Source organism: Zea mays, chromosome 10 (genome assembly GCF_902167145.1).
Source record: "Zea mays cultivar B73 chromosome 10, Zm-B73-REFERENCE-NAM-5.0, whole genome shotgun sequence".
NCBI lineage: Eukaryota > Viridiplantae > Streptophyta > Magnoliopsida > Poales > Poaceae > Zea > Zea mays.
In genome coordinates, this window is record NC_050105.1 from 60,107,358 (window position 1) to 60,125,407 (window position 18,050).

The 18,050-nt window shown below is 42.5% G+C and overlaps 1 protein-coding gene across 4 annotated transcripts in view; it reads left to right on the plus strand.

The window, feature by feature from the left end:
• Nucleotides 1-575: 575 nt before the first annotated feature.
• The window catches only part of LOC100193884 (uncharacterized), a 29,356-nt gene continuing 11,881 nt past the window's right edge, over nucleotides 576-18,050 (plus strand). The window contains exons 1-8 of one of the 4 annotated variants that reach the window (XM_035962909.1): nucleotides 576-854; nucleotides 10,861-11,020; nucleotides 11,154-11,210; nucleotides 11,387-11,452; nucleotides 11,827-11,886; nucleotides 11,981-12,046; nucleotides 12,158-12,217; nucleotides 12,316-12,372. In XM_035962909.1, the coding sequence (XP_035818802.1) occupies nucleotides 843-854; nucleotides 10,861-11,020; nucleotides 11,154-11,210; nucleotides 11,387-11,452; nucleotides 11,827-11,886; nucleotides 11,981-12,046; nucleotides 12,158-12,217; nucleotides 12,316-12,372 (538 nt within the window). In that variant the 5' untranslated portion in view covers nucleotides 576-842. Of the gene's footprint in view, nucleotides 855-10,860; nucleotides 11,021-11,129; nucleotides 11,211-11,386; nucleotides 11,453-11,826; nucleotides 11,887-11,980; nucleotides 12,047-12,157; nucleotides 12,218-12,315; nucleotides 12,373-18,050 lie in introns of all 4 variants that reach the window. The other 3 variants (XM_035962910.1, NM_001176801.1, NM_001138961.1) reach the window with 3 other exon arrangements.

Consider the following 18,050-nt stretch of genomic DNA (forward strand, 5'->3'; position numbering starts at 1 on the left):
ACACATATATATATATATATATATATATATATATATATATATATATATATATATATATATATATATATATATATATATATATATATATATATAACCACTTTCAAATACCAAGATGAGTTGTCATATCATAACCTGGCCGGTACTGAATTATGCCAGATCCAGTTGATTGTGGTGAAGAAAATCTGCTTAGCTTTGGTCATTAATTACACTTGTAGAAAATAAACTTTCGGTTCAGCATAGTATTCCTAATTAAAATTGTGTCCTTTTGTACCAAATTCATACTCCGAGTTAAAAAAATTAGGACCCAAGTCTATTTCTTTGCGAGACTAGGAGGGTGTTTGAATGATGCATTAGAGGTAATAGTTAGTTGACTAAAAACTTATTAGTAGAATTACTTAGTTAACTATTAACTAATTTACTAAAAATAACTAATAGCTGAATTATTAGCTAAGTTATTTAGATGCTAATTTTAGCCGTTAACTATTAGGCCTGGTGCCTTCAAACCTGTTAGTGTTATCGTATAAGCGTTAAATGCAGCACATATAAACCATGGGCTGCTGGTGATGTATCCTCGCAAAATATACAGTTAATTAATTATGGCCTACAGCTCAAAAGCTAAATGACAAAATCCAGCTATGGCGATTCTTTAAAACGGACGCCGCTGTAACTGGTTTATACTAGCTACTATATAATTATAAAAAGAGAAGAATGCAGATGTTAGCCCACAGGCACAGCACGCAACGCAAACGGTGAGCGCACAGCACGCAGCAAACCAGATCTCGGTCGCCCGCCGGCTCTCCAGACGGAGCGAGCCCGTTCCGTCGCCGTCACCCAGCGCGCCGATGGAGCAGCAGGTAAAACGACTAACCAGGTCTTTGTTTAATTTCATATGGGTCTCTTTTCGTTCTCCTCTGCGGTTGGTGTGCGGCAGCAGGGGCCATCGGCCATCCTATACCCATGGGCCATGGATTATATATATATGCCATGACGATGCCCCGTAGAGCAAGCTTCCCGAGCAGGTGAAAGCCAAGCGCCCAAGCCGCTGTTTTCGCTTTCCCACTTCGTACCTAACCAGACTTACTGACTTAGTGCCTCGAGATGTGGGCGAAGCGGCGACGTCGACGCGGGGCGCGCAAGAACTGCGGCATTGCAGTCATGCACGCACTCGCACATCGGCCGGGACCCGGGAGGGCTGGATGAGGGCAAATCATGTCGGAACGATTCCCGATAGATCTGGAGAAGAGTGCATGCGTATGCGTGAGAGGTTTGAGAATTTTGGTCTTCCTGAAAAGTGTTTGGGAGTAATTATTCTGAGAGCAGCGAAAATGAGGAAATGGGAGAAGACACTGAAAAGCAAAGGAAATGTGCTTGACAAGATTTGGACTATAATAATCTAAGCTATCACATATATATGCTGCACTAGAATATCCCAGCGCAACTGTGCATGCAATTTTCTACTCCTCCATTGGTCGTCTCTCTTATCGTTCCCAAGTTTCGCGCCCCGGCCATGCAAGATTCCAAGAGTACCCAAGCCCTACTGTGTGGATGCCTGGAAGGGGATGATCGATGACCATCTTCATCAGTTTTTGGAGTATGAGTATGTTAGGGTATAGGGGAACTGTGATGATCCAATGAATTGAGAAAGGAAAGAGGATTGAGATAAAAACCGTGTCCATGCGCGCTATCCCCTAATCGAGAAACTGAGAGTTTGTTCAAGGGATTGAGAAAAAATACAAGAAAGAAGGGTTGAGAAACGAGAATGGGATGTGCTAGACCAGTAAGAGAGAACTAGATCCCAATCTCCTATACGCATGACAGGTCTCTACTGGAGAGAGGGAACTATTTTCCACAGTCCGTAAGAGTAGCTCTATGATGGGTATTCAAGATAGGTTCTCCTCTAATTCAACTAAAAAACTAATTAGATAAATCCGTCATTTTTGCTATGTAGTTCATTAATTATGAACTAAGGGATCGTTTGGATTCCTTCATTTCGAAGGAATTAGATAAATCCATGTATCGTTCCACCTTTATCACATTATATATTGTGGTAGTCAACGCCACATCTGTTCGTGGATGAGGTGCTACCTACCTATCTCTGTTAGGGCAGTCTTTAGAAGCACCATTTTGTAGAAGAAGATGCGAACTGTCTAGGAGGATAACATACAATGTTTTAAACCATTTAGGCTGATACAGAGAGCTATAAAAAAACTTATACAAAACAATATATATAGCACAAACTGTTTTGTTTCTCAATACTTTCTTTGAACCAGGATAAACGCCATTTCAAATAATTAACACGTAGATGAATGTTTGTGAGTCCAATCTTCTACCGAAGTGATGCGCAGCGCTGCTGGCTACGTGGAGGTGCGATCAGCATGGGGGATGCTCACCGCATACAGATGAAAATTTTCTCCTTTTCTTGAACCAAAACTACTCGACACAGCTGCTTTGCCGAGTACGCAGAAAATACTAAGCAAACTCTTTACTGAGTGTGACTCTGGGTAAAGAAGACTCGTGCACTCGATAAAGATTTTGCCGAGTGCCACCTGATACTCGGTAAATAAAAGTCGTCGTCACGACACTAAGTGACGGTGACAGAGTCATTGTCAAGTGTCTACTATCCGGACACTCGGCAAAGAAGGCTCCAACGGCCCCTTTTGCTACTCCCTTTGCCGAGAGCTCCGGGAGGCACTTGGCAAAGGGGGCTTCTTTGCTGAGTGTATGATGGTACGGGCTCTCCACAAAGGAGGCTCCAGTGTGCCGCTTTATCAGTTCCTTTGCCGAGTGCGCTGGGAGGCACTCGGCAAAGGGAGATTTTTCGGTTCCTAGGTGTGTCTTCTTTGCTGAGTGCTATGGTCATAGCACTCGGCCAAGAGCCAGTTTGTCGAGTGTAAAACTCGACAAAGTGATCAGATAACCCCTTTTTTATTGTTTTTTTGCTATTCCATCCAAACAAACAAAATATATATCACATAATCATCACATACATCAAACACATGACATAGTTCACAAAGATCACATGATTTCTCAATCATGTATAAACGCTAGATCCTCAGTATGAATGGAAGGTGTCGTAGGATTGTCACGGGGATGTTGAGCTGCCTCTTATGTCCATCACAAGAGTCTACCTCCATGAACTTAGACAATTTACACTTCGGACAATATTTTGCCTCCGTGTATTCTTTCCTCAATAGGACGCAGCCCTTCGAATGAGCATGTATCTGCTCATACATCATCTTGAGTGCAGAAGGGGTTTTGACTCATGTTGTACTGCGATTTCAAGCAGGCTGCCAATAACAGTCAACAAACCATCGAAGGTGTCTCGACTCATGTTGTACTGTGACTAGAACACCATTATACGTCCAATGACATCCAGTTGAGAAACCTTTGTCTTGCTGTGAAGGGGTTTCTATGCCGCGCCAAACATGTCGTAGAATGCCTTTGCGGACGCCTCTGGCTCATCCTTCGTACGTCCTTCGGCAAACTGTGCCTCGTGATAGTCGTTCAATGTGTCCGCTATCCCGGCATTGATATCATAATCCTCGACGCATTGTCTCACCACATCCTCTCTCATACGATGCACTTCACCATGGAAGATCCATCGAGTATAGTCTGGCGTAAATCCATTCTTCTAAATATGTTCTACCATGGTCTTCTTTGTTTGTTCTTTTCCTGTTGGCATATTTGTTGCATGGACATGAGACAAGACTCGCTCCTTTAGTAGCATCGCCAAATGCTCGTTCCACGAAAGCATCGGTCTTTCTAATCCATTCAGGGGTGACATCATTCCTTCCTACGCGGCCCATGTACATTCACTCATTGTCCACCATCCTCTAACATATATAACCGAGTATAGTTTAATATATACATGTAATGCATGTACACTACATTCCTACCTTCTAATAGGTGAGGATATGTCATAATCCCACCTGCAGTTGCGTAGATAGGGTTAGTTTCCATGCTCTACTCCGCTCCGAGACAGGATTTCGGCAGCACCTCTCCATTGTTCTCCAGATACAAGTCCTGGCAGGGAGACTGTACTGCCCGGAGAACAACAGGGAGGTGACGCCGAAATCTATCTCGGACCAGAGTAGAGCATGGAAACTAACACCATCTACACAACCCCGGGCTATCCAAGAAATGTGAACAATTTGAAACAGATACATTTGTAGATATGTAAAGATCTGCATATCTACACCTAGGGATGGCAATCGGGCGGGTAGAACGCGGATATATGGTTCGCGTATCCATACCCACGAGATAAAACCAAACCCATACTAATCGGCAGTGTCTCGACTCTTGACTATCAAAGCATTATAAATATAAGGCAACTTGCCCGGGGGAAAAGTGATATCCAGCACGGGTCCAATAATTTGATCAATATGCCCTACGCTTTTTTCTTCAATTGTGGAAATCCCGGGACGCGAAGTAGTAGGATTGGTTCTCATAATTATCACATAATTTTCAAAAAAAGGAATTTGTCAAAAAAAATTTCTTGTTGAATAATGCCAAATCAAAAAAATATCTAAAAATCCAAAAGTCAAAAGGAAATGAATTAGTTAATTCAATAAAAAAGAAAAGGGGACTCGCACTTGATTTCGTTGCCCAAGCGAATCCCATTCAATCGTTTACTTATGGAATGAATCCGTTGGAAAGTTCAATCCATTTTTTTCATATAAATTTCGCCTTTTGTGAAGGATCTGTGCCTACTCTACTTTCCTATCTAGGACTTCGATATACAAAATATATACTACTATGAAGCATAGATTGCTGTCATCAGAGAATTTTCTTAGTATTTAGGTATACCCATACCCATTTACGCTCGTGGGTACGGATCTGTATCCGTACCCGTACCCGCCGGGTATCCGTTATCCAACGGATATCCGTTACCCGCCCGCCCGCCCACTAAAATTTCAGCAACATTCCAATACCATTGTACCAGAAATAATTTCAACATTCAAACAATAATTTCAACATTCCAACAACATAAATAGATAACATTCCAGGCTTACAACAACATTTCACCATAGTGACATAGTCCATAGCAAGTAGTAGAAGTAGCAAAGACACTACAATACATCATAAAACATGTTCTTGGAATGAAATTACAGTCATACATAGTTTCCAAATGCAACAACAAATTATTGTAATGAGTATGGCTGAATGGCATTCAACTTCATTTGACATCTTGTGAATTTTCCTTCAAATATCTTCATTTGGCATCATGGAGAATTCAAAGGAGAGTTCCTACAATGATATATAATTAGTTATAGATATATCATGAAGTCATGGTAATTATCAGAAAATAATATGCTAGTTCTTACAACATACCACAAGTTCTTCTTGTATATCTTCAAGACAAGTCCACAAACCCATATAATCTTCTTTTCCTACAATAAGCGAGAGTATAACAAATGAGAGTAAACTGAAATCAAAACATACAAGTTACAACGACATACAATAATTTTAAAGATGTATTGTTTGTACCTTTTTCTTGACCAACACGAAGCCAATTTTGTGCACACATCAAAACCTCTAAAGTTTTGGGAGTAAGTCGACTTCGATGATCACTTAGCACTCTACCACTAGTACTAAAAGCAGACTCTGAAGCGACAGTTGTAACAGGAATAGCAAATATGTCACGGGCTATATCATCCTTGGAGTAGGGTACCGTATCCCAGAAATTTTCCAATAGCCTAATATATCAAATTCCTTTGACTTGGGAATACGACCTTCATCCACATAAAGATCAAGCTCAGACTTAGCCTTTTCTTCATCACTGCACATGTCATCGAGCTCTTCTTCCATGGCAGAGAACAACTCATCTGTATATGTGGAAGCATTAGAAACACAAGATGATGATGCATTTTGTCCACCACTAGTAACAGGTTTAATGCATTTGTTGTTGTACTCTTTAATCTGTTCATCAAATAATTTCCTCACATTTTCTATCTCTAGCATTGCTCTACTTTGTGCACCAAATAGACGTGCATAGCATGCTTTCAACATTCCAAATTTGTATCTTGGATCAAGAACAACAGCAATAGCCATTAGACCATGAATGTCAGCCCAATATTTACCAAATTTTGTAATCATATGACTTGACATGGACTTGATTAACTCATCATCACACTCTAGCCACTTGCTCATGTGTCCTCTAATTGCACATATCTTTGGAAAGAAGTCATTAGCTGTTACATATTGTGTTCTAGAAAACAATTTTATAATTTCATAGAACAATTTCAACCTATCGCAAACTTCACTAGCAAACTTCCATTCATCCTCACTTGGAGAAAAATCATAAGCTCTTTCACATTCAGCCAAACGATCAGAAGCCTCTTTGTAACAAATAGCAACACTGAGCATGATATAAGTAGAGTTCCACCTAGTTTTGCAATCAAGTGACAATTTCTTGTTGCATGGGATTGGAGAATAGGATCTTCACCGCTCAAGGACTCAAGGTTTCACCGCTCACGGCCCACGGCCCACGGGGCTGGCGACTGGCGCATGGGATTGGAGAATAGGATCTGGGTCCACATGTCATATGCCCAACGGGTGACGGATATGGAAAGCCTATATCCATACCCGCGAAATTATTACCCGCGGATACTATATAGTATCCATACCCGTACCCGCGGATACAAAAACCCACCATATCCGTACCAGATGGGTAAATAACCGCGGTTATTTACCCATAACTGTACCCACTGCCATCCCTATCTACACCGCATCTCTTTCGAACGGGAGATGCCTAACTAGGTTACGTGATCTACGACCATGATGAAGAAATAGAGGTTATACCTAGGGTGGCGGTGGAGTCAGGCTAGCGAAGCTGTGGTGGGGTCGGTGCAGTGGCGACGTGATGCGGTACATGTAGACACGCAACGGCTAGGAAGACGATCGATTAGCCTAGGTACTTCGGCTCGGCTCCAACGATCTCTTCTCTGCAAAAAAGGAACACAAGCATGTCAATACAAAAAAATCGACAACACCTCCCCTGCGCGGTGAGGTTTTAAAACCTGAAAAAATAACAGTACGATGGCTGACATGCACATATACATGATCTCAAGTGAACCTCTCATTGCTAACACCATCATATCAAAAAGTATAAACCACGACCAACACACTAGAATGTCATAAAACCACCACTCAAATAAGTATGATTTTTGTTCATGGTAATGGTAATTGTTCCAAGACAAATAACCTACTACATTAAGTAGATTATTGTTCCTTCAATAAAAAAGGAACCCAAGGATATATAGAACTAGAGCAAAAACACTAAAACCCTTTTCATATATATATCTGCTTCTATTCTATCCTTGGCATATGCATGTTTTAGAGTTCGGCATTCTTTCTTTTTCTTTTATTAATCTACTAGAAAAAAGTATATCCACACAATCCACACAATTTGAGCATATCAGAGAGATGATTATCCAACTTTTGTTTATTCACACAATCCACACAATCTAGCATGATTATCCAACTTTTGTTTATCCAAACCACACCCAACTTAACTATAAATAAGAGGCATGAATTTATGACATGAGGGTGCTTACACAATCGAGCAGTGGTCGGGGATCAAGCGATGGCCGGTGACGGGCAAAGCCGGGGCTAGGGCCGACGATGTGCGTAGTCGGGGCTGGGGCCGGTGGTGAGCTCGTCGGTGGTGGGTGAAGTAGAGGCCGACGGTGGACGGGCAGAGCGCCAGGGCGGTGGCAGGGACCGGCGGCACGGGCGGGCTAGCACCTGGCAGTGGCGACAACGCTCGGGCGCTGTAAGAGGCGGCAGTGAGTGACGAGAAATGGGGCAGTGGACTCCCGGTTACGGTTAAGTGCTCATTCTCGAGTGCCCGTGATTTGGCACTCGGCAAAGATTTTTTATTTAAAACATTTCTTTGCCGAGTGTCCTAGATCTAACACTCGATAAAGATTGTTTTAAATTATTAAAAATACTTTGTCGTGTGTCGCCTGGCGGGCACTCGACAAACCAAGTCTTTACCCAGTGTCTTTATTTGACACTCGGCAAAGCGTTTTTTTATTTTTTCACCAATTTTTTGTGGTGTGTTCATACACTTTATAGACCTACATGTTCCTTTTTGGCACAATTATCAAAAGTGTTTGCTATAACTATTAGATTTACTCTGTTTAATTGAATTTCTTCGGATAATTTAGATTTGAACTGCAAGCCACTCGAAAAATAGAATACAATGAATACAAAATGATATTCATGTTATTTAGCACAAATTATGGCCTATTTCAGAAATAGTCTGAAATTTTTTAGTACCATGCGCACAAAATATGATCGTGAACTTGAGATCTAGTTGTTTTAAAATTGTATAAAAAACAAACAAAGCCAGAAAATCAAGAAACTTGTCGACATGTCATGGTGTCATATGTAGAGACTCTGATAAAAATTTGAGACTGTTTCGTGAAAGTTATCACACACTATGTGTAGAAACTTCTATGGAGGCTGACTAGGTTTATACACATAGTGCGTGACAACTTTCATGAAACAGTCTCTAATTTTATCAGAGTCTTTACGAATTATATCATGACATGTCGACAAGTTTCATGACTTTCTGACTTTGTTTGTGTTTTATACAATTTTAAAACAACTGGATCACAAGTTCATGGTCATTTTCATGAGGATGGTGCTTGAAATTCCGGTCAGTTCCTGAAATAAGTCATAACTTGTGCTAAATAACATGAATATCATTTTTTGCATTCACTGTTTTTTATTTTTTGAGTGACTTGCAGTTCAAATCTGAATTATCCGAAGAAATTCAATTAAACGAACTAAATCTAATAGTTATAGCAAACACTTCGATAATTGTGCCAAAATGGAACATGTAGGTCTGTATAGTGTAGGAACATAGTAGAAAAAGTTTGGTGCAAAGAAGAAAAAGCAAAAATATACTTTGCTGAGTGTTAGAAGAAGGCACTCGATGAATAATTAATTTGCCTAGTGTCTGACCGAGGACACTTGGCAAAGAAGGTGTTTTGCCGAGTCTCAAAACCTAACACTCAGCATAGTTAACGACCGCCAACTATAGATGGCTGCTGATGGCCCTTTGCCGAGGGTCACGTTTCACCGAGTGTTTGATGCTCGGTAGACTCCTTTACCGAGCGTCGACTTATGCCGAGTGCTTGGCGCTCGGCAAAGGCGGTCTGTGTCGAGTGTATTTCTTCGACGAGAGTGACACTCGACAAAGAACTTGACCCTCGGTAAAGAGTCGTATTCCGGTGGTGCACTCCTTGAGTAAATCACTAATATTAGGTTAAAATAAACAAAAATATCCGTAGTGATGAGACCAAGCAGCCACATCTTCCAATGGATCTTCTTCATCCAGCCTCCATCCACCTGCGGCCAACACAGGCCGGCCTCTCTACCTATATTTCTACAGCCAGTCAGCGGGCACATGGGATGAGCAGCTGACACAGGTTGTTGACAATCGAGCTGTAGGAGGGGACTTGTTCATGCGATCTTGCCCAGTAACTTTGAGACTTGGAGCTATCATATTGAAAACAAAGGTCATGTGCTTTGAGCCTTTTTTGGGGTGATGGGAAATTTATGCTAGCTGGTGGATTAGAGCACCATTTGACACTTCTTTCCTGAGCGAAGACCAACAAAAGCTTAATTTTGTGCTCTTTTTCTTGGAACACCCTTTAATTTTGTTGCATCCAAAGTAAATTTCTCTCTTTATGTAATACATTTTGGACCATCCAATTTTTTCTTGGAGTTGTTATGAGAATGCTTTAGGGCACCATACGAGAGTGTGTTTCTCTTTCGACACAATAACACTAGGCTATGGTAAAGTGTGGCATCCATACTAGGGGGTTGTACGATACATGACCACTGCATAAAATGCTGACATGCCTCTTCATCACTACTGGATCAAAGGCTACACAAGCAATAATGAACTTTGCATAATTGTCAGATAAAAAATGATGCATTGGTGGTGATGAGCTCATCGTCACCGCCACATTATATGCTTTAGTCACTTCGCATGTCCTGGACCTCTGATGACCTATCTTTATTTGTTTACTTCGGATAAAATCTTGTTCCTTTAATTTTTATGAGTTTTTTTTGTCATACATTTGGACCCTGCTTCACTATTATGTTTGCATTGCTATGCGCCTGTGCAGCAGTGCACCTTACGAGGACAGCTAATTCATTTCCATTTCACGACAAGAACTTAGCAATCGAGAACAAGTTTAATAATATAGCCGACCGCTAGTTGTAAGGATCTTTGCAGTTTACCATTTAGTCCATTCCAATAGTAGTTAGCTCTTCAATATAAATACAAGACTCTACTTGTCTCTCTCGCAAAACTTTTTTGGTTTTGTGTCTAATCCGGTTGTAAGTTTATAGCCCACTTCTTCTCTCTCCTCTACCTTAGCATTTAGCTAACTTATAGCCTATTATCATATTTGCTCTCCTCAAGTAGCATGCACAACCCCCACACTACCAATTAATGCCACTCATTATCAATATCTAACTTCCATGCAATTTAAATAGACTAACACAGGGAGAAAAAACCTCCTATATATATACATAACTAAGTGTATTATTCAAATGGCACCGCTAGGATTGCTCAACTTAAGAAAAGATAGAGATTCAAGAGGATTTGAGTTTCTAAACTAGCTCTCAGTTAATATGTCTCCATAGCTTTTGTGCTAATAGGACACTACAATTCTACACATCCTAAAGTCCTCCATACTTCACTATCTCTAGGGTGTCGTCAGTTTTGGTCTATGCTTCTCATTTGGTCTTTGTGTTATCTCTTGTCTACCTTAGAACGTGTAGAGCATTCATATGAGCGTGCATATGTTAACCTTATCATTAAAACATTTTTTTCAGATGGTACCACTCTGTGTGAAGAGTGTGAAGCGAAAGAGGAAAAGGGTTGACCACAGCAATATTATTCTAGCATTACCAGCTATATATCCATTTCCACAAAAGAAAACGGTGGCAAGTGCTGCAGGAAAGAAAAGGGCAGCAACCAAGAAAAACACTACAGGTATTATTGGACCATCAAGTAATTAAGTATCCACTGCATAATAATCATAGCAAAAAAATAAAAATAAAGGTGCGCAATAATGCATCTATGTGGGCCTTTATTCCAGTAGTATATATATTTTCACTTGTTTCAGGAAGAAACAAGACGCGCAACAAGGCTGCACGTGCACCCAAGCAAGGACTGAGGAAAGGTCTACAATCTCCTGTTTCTATTTTTATTCAAAAATTAAAGTTGATATCGTATGTGAACCAGACAAATTTCTCTTGTTAGATATATAATTCCAGAGCATCAATAGTAATTAAAAGTTGATATCCTGCAGTGGTCATGCTGATCAAATTTTGATTTTGTCATTTCCACTTGTTTTAGGTAAAAGAAAGAATGCTAAGGCTGCTCATGCACCCAATGACGATGCACTAACGGAAGGACGTATAGGTACAACTAACCGTATATATGCTTCTATTTTTCATAAAGTTGATAACATATATGCATGAACCAAAACAAGTTTTACTTGTTCGATAATTCCAGTTTATCAATAGTAAAACTGCATCTTAAGGATCAACAAGAATCCTGCAGTCACGTGCTCTATCCATGCATCCATCTATCTGCAATTTGGTTCAACCAAAATGTCAATTTGTACAAGATGTGGAAATTAAACAGTGCATACAAGATGATGGAAACAAACAACATGGAATTCCTAATAAAAAAGAAATCCATATTATTTTGTTTCAAATATTTCTTAATATGCAATTGAGATAATATTGAAAAAGGAAATTGTACCTTGACCTGTCTTTCAATATATTTTCTAGGTTCTGTAGACATATCAAATGGTGCAAGCAATGAACATCCTGTCCAAGAGGATCAAAAAGGTAACAATGTAGCCCATGGAACTTGAGATATATATGTCAAACATTTGATGTGGGAAACAAAAGAGTCCAAGCTATATATATAATGTTTCTGTAGACCTCATACGGCAACAACACAACTTCTCAAACACTGGAGACGACATTATTGTGGATGATCGTTCAGGTAATAATGCTGTTGCTTCTTTGAATTTGCATCGGATTATTGTTCCAATAGATTTCTGTACTCTTTTTACAATATGACGGTGATATGCTAATATATATTGATTCTTTCTAGGTGATGCAAATGAACCAAAAATTGTTAGCAATGAACAATATATTTCCGATGAAGAAGCAGGTAAATCAAAACACATCCAATTATTAGAGACGCTAGCTTCAAATAATGCGTTGGAGAACTATGAGCTCCCTTATATATATGTTGTATTGTTTCTGTAGGCACAGTGCAGCTACCGAACCCTGCCAAACAAGACATTCTGGAAGCGGATTCTGCAGGTTTTTTTTTACTCCCTCCGTTTTTTTATTTGTCACATTTTAGTAAAAAATGAATTAGCGGACGACAAATATTAAGAACGGAGGTAGAACTACTTATTTGATTTTTTTTTCTTTTCACTCCTGGAAACGAGCGCTTTGCCGAGTGCCTGAAACACTCGGCAAAGCCTTAAAAACACTCGGCAAAGGCTTTGCCGAGTGTCGCACTCGGCAACGAAGGCTCGACACACAGTGCATCGGCAAAGCCTTCTTTGCCGAGTACTTTTCCTTGGGCACTCGGCAAATAGGTTTGCCAAGTGTCAGACAGCACTCGGCAAAGAAAAGCAGCCGTTACGGCGCCGGGTGACGGAGACGGCGTCTTTGCCGAGTGTCCCGGTTGACACTCGGCAAAGGAGTTACCTTTGCCGAGTGTCTGACTGACAGCACTCGGCAAAGGTAACTTCTTTGCCGAGTGTCACCAGGGACACTCGACAAAGAACCCGCCAGGGAGGGTCCTCATGTCAGTTCTTTGCCGAGTGCTAGGTACGGCACTCGGCAAAGTGTGCTTCTTTGCCGAGTGTCAGAGACATTACACTCGGCAAAGAACCTATATCGGTGCCCAGGTCTTGGTTCTTTACCGAGTGCTATGGTCTTGACACACTCTGCAAAGTGACCAGTAGGCACCTTTTTAATTTGTTTTCCCTATTCCATCCAAACAAACAAAAGATATCACATATACATCACATATATCACATATATACATTACAGATATCATCACAAACATAAATAGCCAACACAAACGTAAATATCCATCACAAACATAAGTGTTCAACACAAGTATCCAACACAAACATAAGTCTCATACGTCTCAAGCTCTAACATAAGTATCCAACACAAACATAAGTATTTAACACAAGTTTTGAAGTCTTCAAACACACAGACATAAGTATTCGACACTGAAAACATAAAACTCATGGAGGTGGGCGGTTGATCTGGTGCTGCGTTGGGCTGAACCCTTCAGGAGGGTTGTTGGATGCGGCCCCAGATTGGCCCTGCACAGAGAAGAGATTGCATGTGTTATATCAGATGCATTACCAACATCTAACTACAATTTTGATACTCACAGGAGTATGGAACACAGCAGGGTCAACTGCAGGGAACATTGGAGGTGGCGGAGCGAAACCCTGTGACGCGCTAAGGCTCTGCATGTACTGGAACATATCTGCCATCCTCTGATCAGTCGCCGCCCGCTCCGCCATTATCCTCACCTCCATCTCTTGACGTTCCCTCCTCTCTTGTTCTAGTTGGGTCTGTAATATTACAAGCCAACGTTATAGTAACTCAAAGAGAAGGTATATAACTCAAGGAATGACAAGTTACAGAAGCACTAACCTCAAGTTGCTGTATGCGAAGCTGTGAGCTGTCGTGCCGAGGTCGTATGGCTGGACTCGAGCCCGTGCTCCTTGCCCGCACCTGAGACAGAGTGGGAGTGCAGGATGAGTCGATTGCCCCGTCGGCAATCCAGTACCGCCCATGTCTCTTGCCTCCTCCGACCCTCATGAGCACATCGGGGTCGATCGGCTCGGTGCTCGGATCATAATCTGGGCCATGGACCTCCTGCGCCATGGCGGTGTAGTCATGAAGGCGGCTGTAGACGGCGGGGTTGGTGTAGGCCTCGGGCCCGTCATCCGGGTTGTAGGTGACGTCGGACGTCACCTTGCCCTTATGGGCCATAGCATAGGCCGAGAAGGTGGAGCAAGGCCGGACACCATGTGACGCCGACTGCAAGAAAACCAACGAGATAGTTAGAAATAATATCTAATCCAGTGCTATATACCTAAATAAAAAAGAGGGCGTACCCATGCTTCGGCATATTGGCCCAGGCTCCGGCTGCCTTGGTGGTGGGAGGGACCTTGCATCATCACACGCCGTTCCCGGCTAGCGGTGTGCGCCTCGTCCCACTCAGCCGAACACCACCTATCCACCATCTGCTCCCAGCACAGAGGATGTGCGGCGCACCAATGTGGAATCATCTACAAAGTAAACACGTAAAGTGCATATCAGAAGATAAAATAAAATTCATGCATGGAGTACTGGTACCAAACATGCATGACTTTACCTGCAGGTACTGGTCCCTGGTCAACGACATGGTTCGGGCTTGAGTTTTGGTCACCCTCTCCCCAAGGACGGAGCCGTGGTAGGTGACGATGGCCTGGATTCGGGCCTCATAGTGCATGTCCACGACGAGCTTCTTACAGCTCGTGGTGGCTACCACATCCACCCTAGCCTCGTATCCAGCCTCACATCTGAAGAAATCATGCATACAAAAACGATGTATCCATACATTATTTCAAGAATTTGCAACGAATGCGACATATTTTACATTATACTAAGACTTACCCATAACTCTTGCTTCACCCGCTCCGCCTTGTTATTGAATTCCCGGCCGTCCCGGTCTACTGCATCGGGGGCGACGGCGTAGTGGACAAAGGTGAAGGTTGGGCCCGTCACTCCGGCGTACTCCACCAGTCCAGGGAAGTGTTCCCTGTACAGCAGGCCGAGGATGCCATTGGGGGAGCGACGATGACCCCCAGCATAATCCACAATCGTCCAAGACCTGTCCAAGTGATAAATAAAAAGTATTAGTTTATATTATGATTTTGAACACATATTATGAACAAGAATGAAGAACATAAAGTTACATACCTCTCCCCTTCCGGCCGAATCAGCGGCCGCCTGTCCCGAAGTATGGGACGCTGAGGAAGACTCGCGGGACCGCGCAGGTAGATGCTCCTCGAACCTGAGGCGCCAGAACCTGAGGCGTCCTGCTGCTGGTCGTCGTCGACCTGAGGCGCCGCCTGCTGCTGGACAAGGTCATCCTGCTGCACCGCCTGCTGCTGGTCTGTCTCGTCCGCCGTCCTACTCCTCCTCCCCCTCCTCCTCCTACTCAGCCAATTACCGCCGACCATATTTGTCCAAAAACCTGCAATTAAGAGTAAACAAATAAGCACATATAAAAAGATAAATTAAAAACAGGTGCGAAATAAAAAGTCATATAGCATTACATCGATTAAAAATAATCTTCATATGTGTCGGGGTTAGCCGGATCATAACTCTCATCATCACTATCAACCATTTCAATCTCAACACCATCGGAAGATGCAACCTCGTCATTAATGTCATTGCCTTCAAGGATTACTAAGTCATTATCATTTTGCACCTCATCATCCTCGTCATCAACAACCATTTCAATATCTACGTCCATTCCGATAGCTTCGGTTAAGTCTATCTCAAATCGCCTTTCTAGCCCATCTTCTTGGAAGAACTCTCTATCATATGTGTCCAGGTCTAAGTTGTAATATTCATCGTTAGGAACAGGTAACCTCCCGTGCGGCGATACCTTATACACAACATCCCAACCCTTAAGATGTTCTTTCGTTTGGCACGCATATGAGAGATAATACACTTGTGTGGCCTGTTGGTCCACGATATAGACATCGTCTCCTGCTAAGGTGGAATCTTGTTGAATTTCGACTATCCCAAGATTAAATTGTGTCCGTCTCGTCACTTGAGGGTCAAACAATGACATTTGAATATCACTGGAGTAAGAGGTTTGGGACCATAAAAATTGAGCTCATATATTTCTTTGATTCGTCCAAAATAATCGACATTGTCAAGGCCAGGCGTAAAGACTCCAGAACATGTTGTTTTCCGATTTGGCCAACTTTTGTCGTAGTTTGTTGTGCGAAAACGGTATCCATTGACGTCGTACCCAGAATATTTCTTGACCCTATAAGCAAAGTCGTTGGCTACTTCTCTCAACTCGGCACTCATAGACGGATCTCTTTGGCCCTACAAGTATTCTCAAGTTAAAAGACGCTAAATTGAGTTCAAAGACGTATCTCTTTTACAAACTAAGCACGTACCTTACGTTTGAACCAGGAAATGAAATCGGGCAACCCATTTCTCGCACCCTTTCTAAGAAGAGTGTCATATTCCTGTGGAGTGGGGTCCCTTGATCGACGCCAGAATTCATGAAGAAATTGTTCCATGTATGGCGTCACCTCTTCAAGGTTGGTCAATACGTATAGCATGATATGTTGCCACTCTTCATGTGTCAGGGTCTTGGTGGTCGAGCCACTTGCGCTTCCGAGTTGGCCTCAAAATATGCTAAGGTTCGATTCATTGTCGCCATCATTGTAACGAGGGGGTGGATTATGCACGCTCGGCAGTTTGTCACCATAATAAGTTGTTGTGAAGTTTGAGACCTCCTCTAGAATGCATGCCTCTGCAATGGAAGCCTCGATTTTGCATTTATTTCTACATTTCTTTCGAATAATCTTTAGACATCTCTCGATTGGATAGCACCAACAACCCTACACGGGGCCCCCCATTCGTGCCTCATAGGGGAGATGAAGAATCAAATGCTGCATTGGATTGAAGAAGCCGGGTGGAAATATCTTCTCAAGCTTACACAGTAACACGGGTGCCAATCTTTCCAAGTCTGCAACCACGGTCCGAGATAACTCTTTTGCACAAAGCTGACGGAAGAAATAGCTCAACTCTGAAAGCGCTAGCCAGACATGCTCAGGGACATAGCCTCGAACCATCGTAGGAAGAATCCGTTCAATCCATATGTGGAAGTCATGACTCTTCATCCCTAAGACTCGCATAGTAGATAAGTTCACCCCCTACTCAGGTTAGCTGCATACCCATCAGGGAACATCAACATCTTGATCCACTGAAGTACTTCCTTCCTCTGGGCCCTGCTTAGGACGAAATCGGCCTTAGGCCTTCTCCACGTCTTTCCGGCACTTGGCGGCTTCATCTCTAGGTTTGGTCTATCACATAACGTTGCTAGATCCACTCTTGCCTTCATGTTATCCTTTGACTTATTAGGAATGTCCATAATTGTTGCCCACAGTGCCTCGGCAACATTCTTTTCAGTGTGCATCACGTCAATGTTGTGTGGAAGGAGCAGGTCGTCATAATAGGGGAGCCGAGTCAAGCCAGCCTTATGTGTCCACATATGCTGCTCACCATATCCCACAAAACCACCTTCTGTATTGGCCACGAGCCCATCTATCTGTTGACGAATTTCGGCACCAGTCATCGTTGCAGGTGGGCGGTCTGTCACTACGACACCTTTCGTAAAATTCTTGATGTCTAGGCGGAATGGATGGTCAGCAGGGAGAAATTGTCGATGTTTATCGAAGGACGAATATTTGCCACCCTTTTTCAACCAAATGAACCTGAGAGCTTCCTTGCAAACTGGGCATGGGAACTTACCATGAACACACCAGGCGCAGAAAAGCCCATACACCGGTAAGTCATGCATGGAGTACTGGTACCAAACATGCATTCTGAAGTTTGTCTTCGTAGCTCGGTCATACGTCCATACCCCTTCCTCCCAGGCACGTACCAATTCATCGATCAAAGGCTCCATGTACCACCCATTTTATTCCCTGGGTGTCCGGGAATTATGAACGACACGAATATATTCTGCCTTTGAAAGCACACACCAGGGGGGAGATTGATTGGGATAACAAACACGGGCCAACATGTGTACGGGGTAGCACTCATTCCATAGAGATTGAACCCATCTGTGGCCAACACAACACGTACATTACGAGCCTCTTCGGTTTTCTCACGGTGAATGGCATCAAAGTGTTTCCATGCTTTACCATCGGATGCGTGCACCA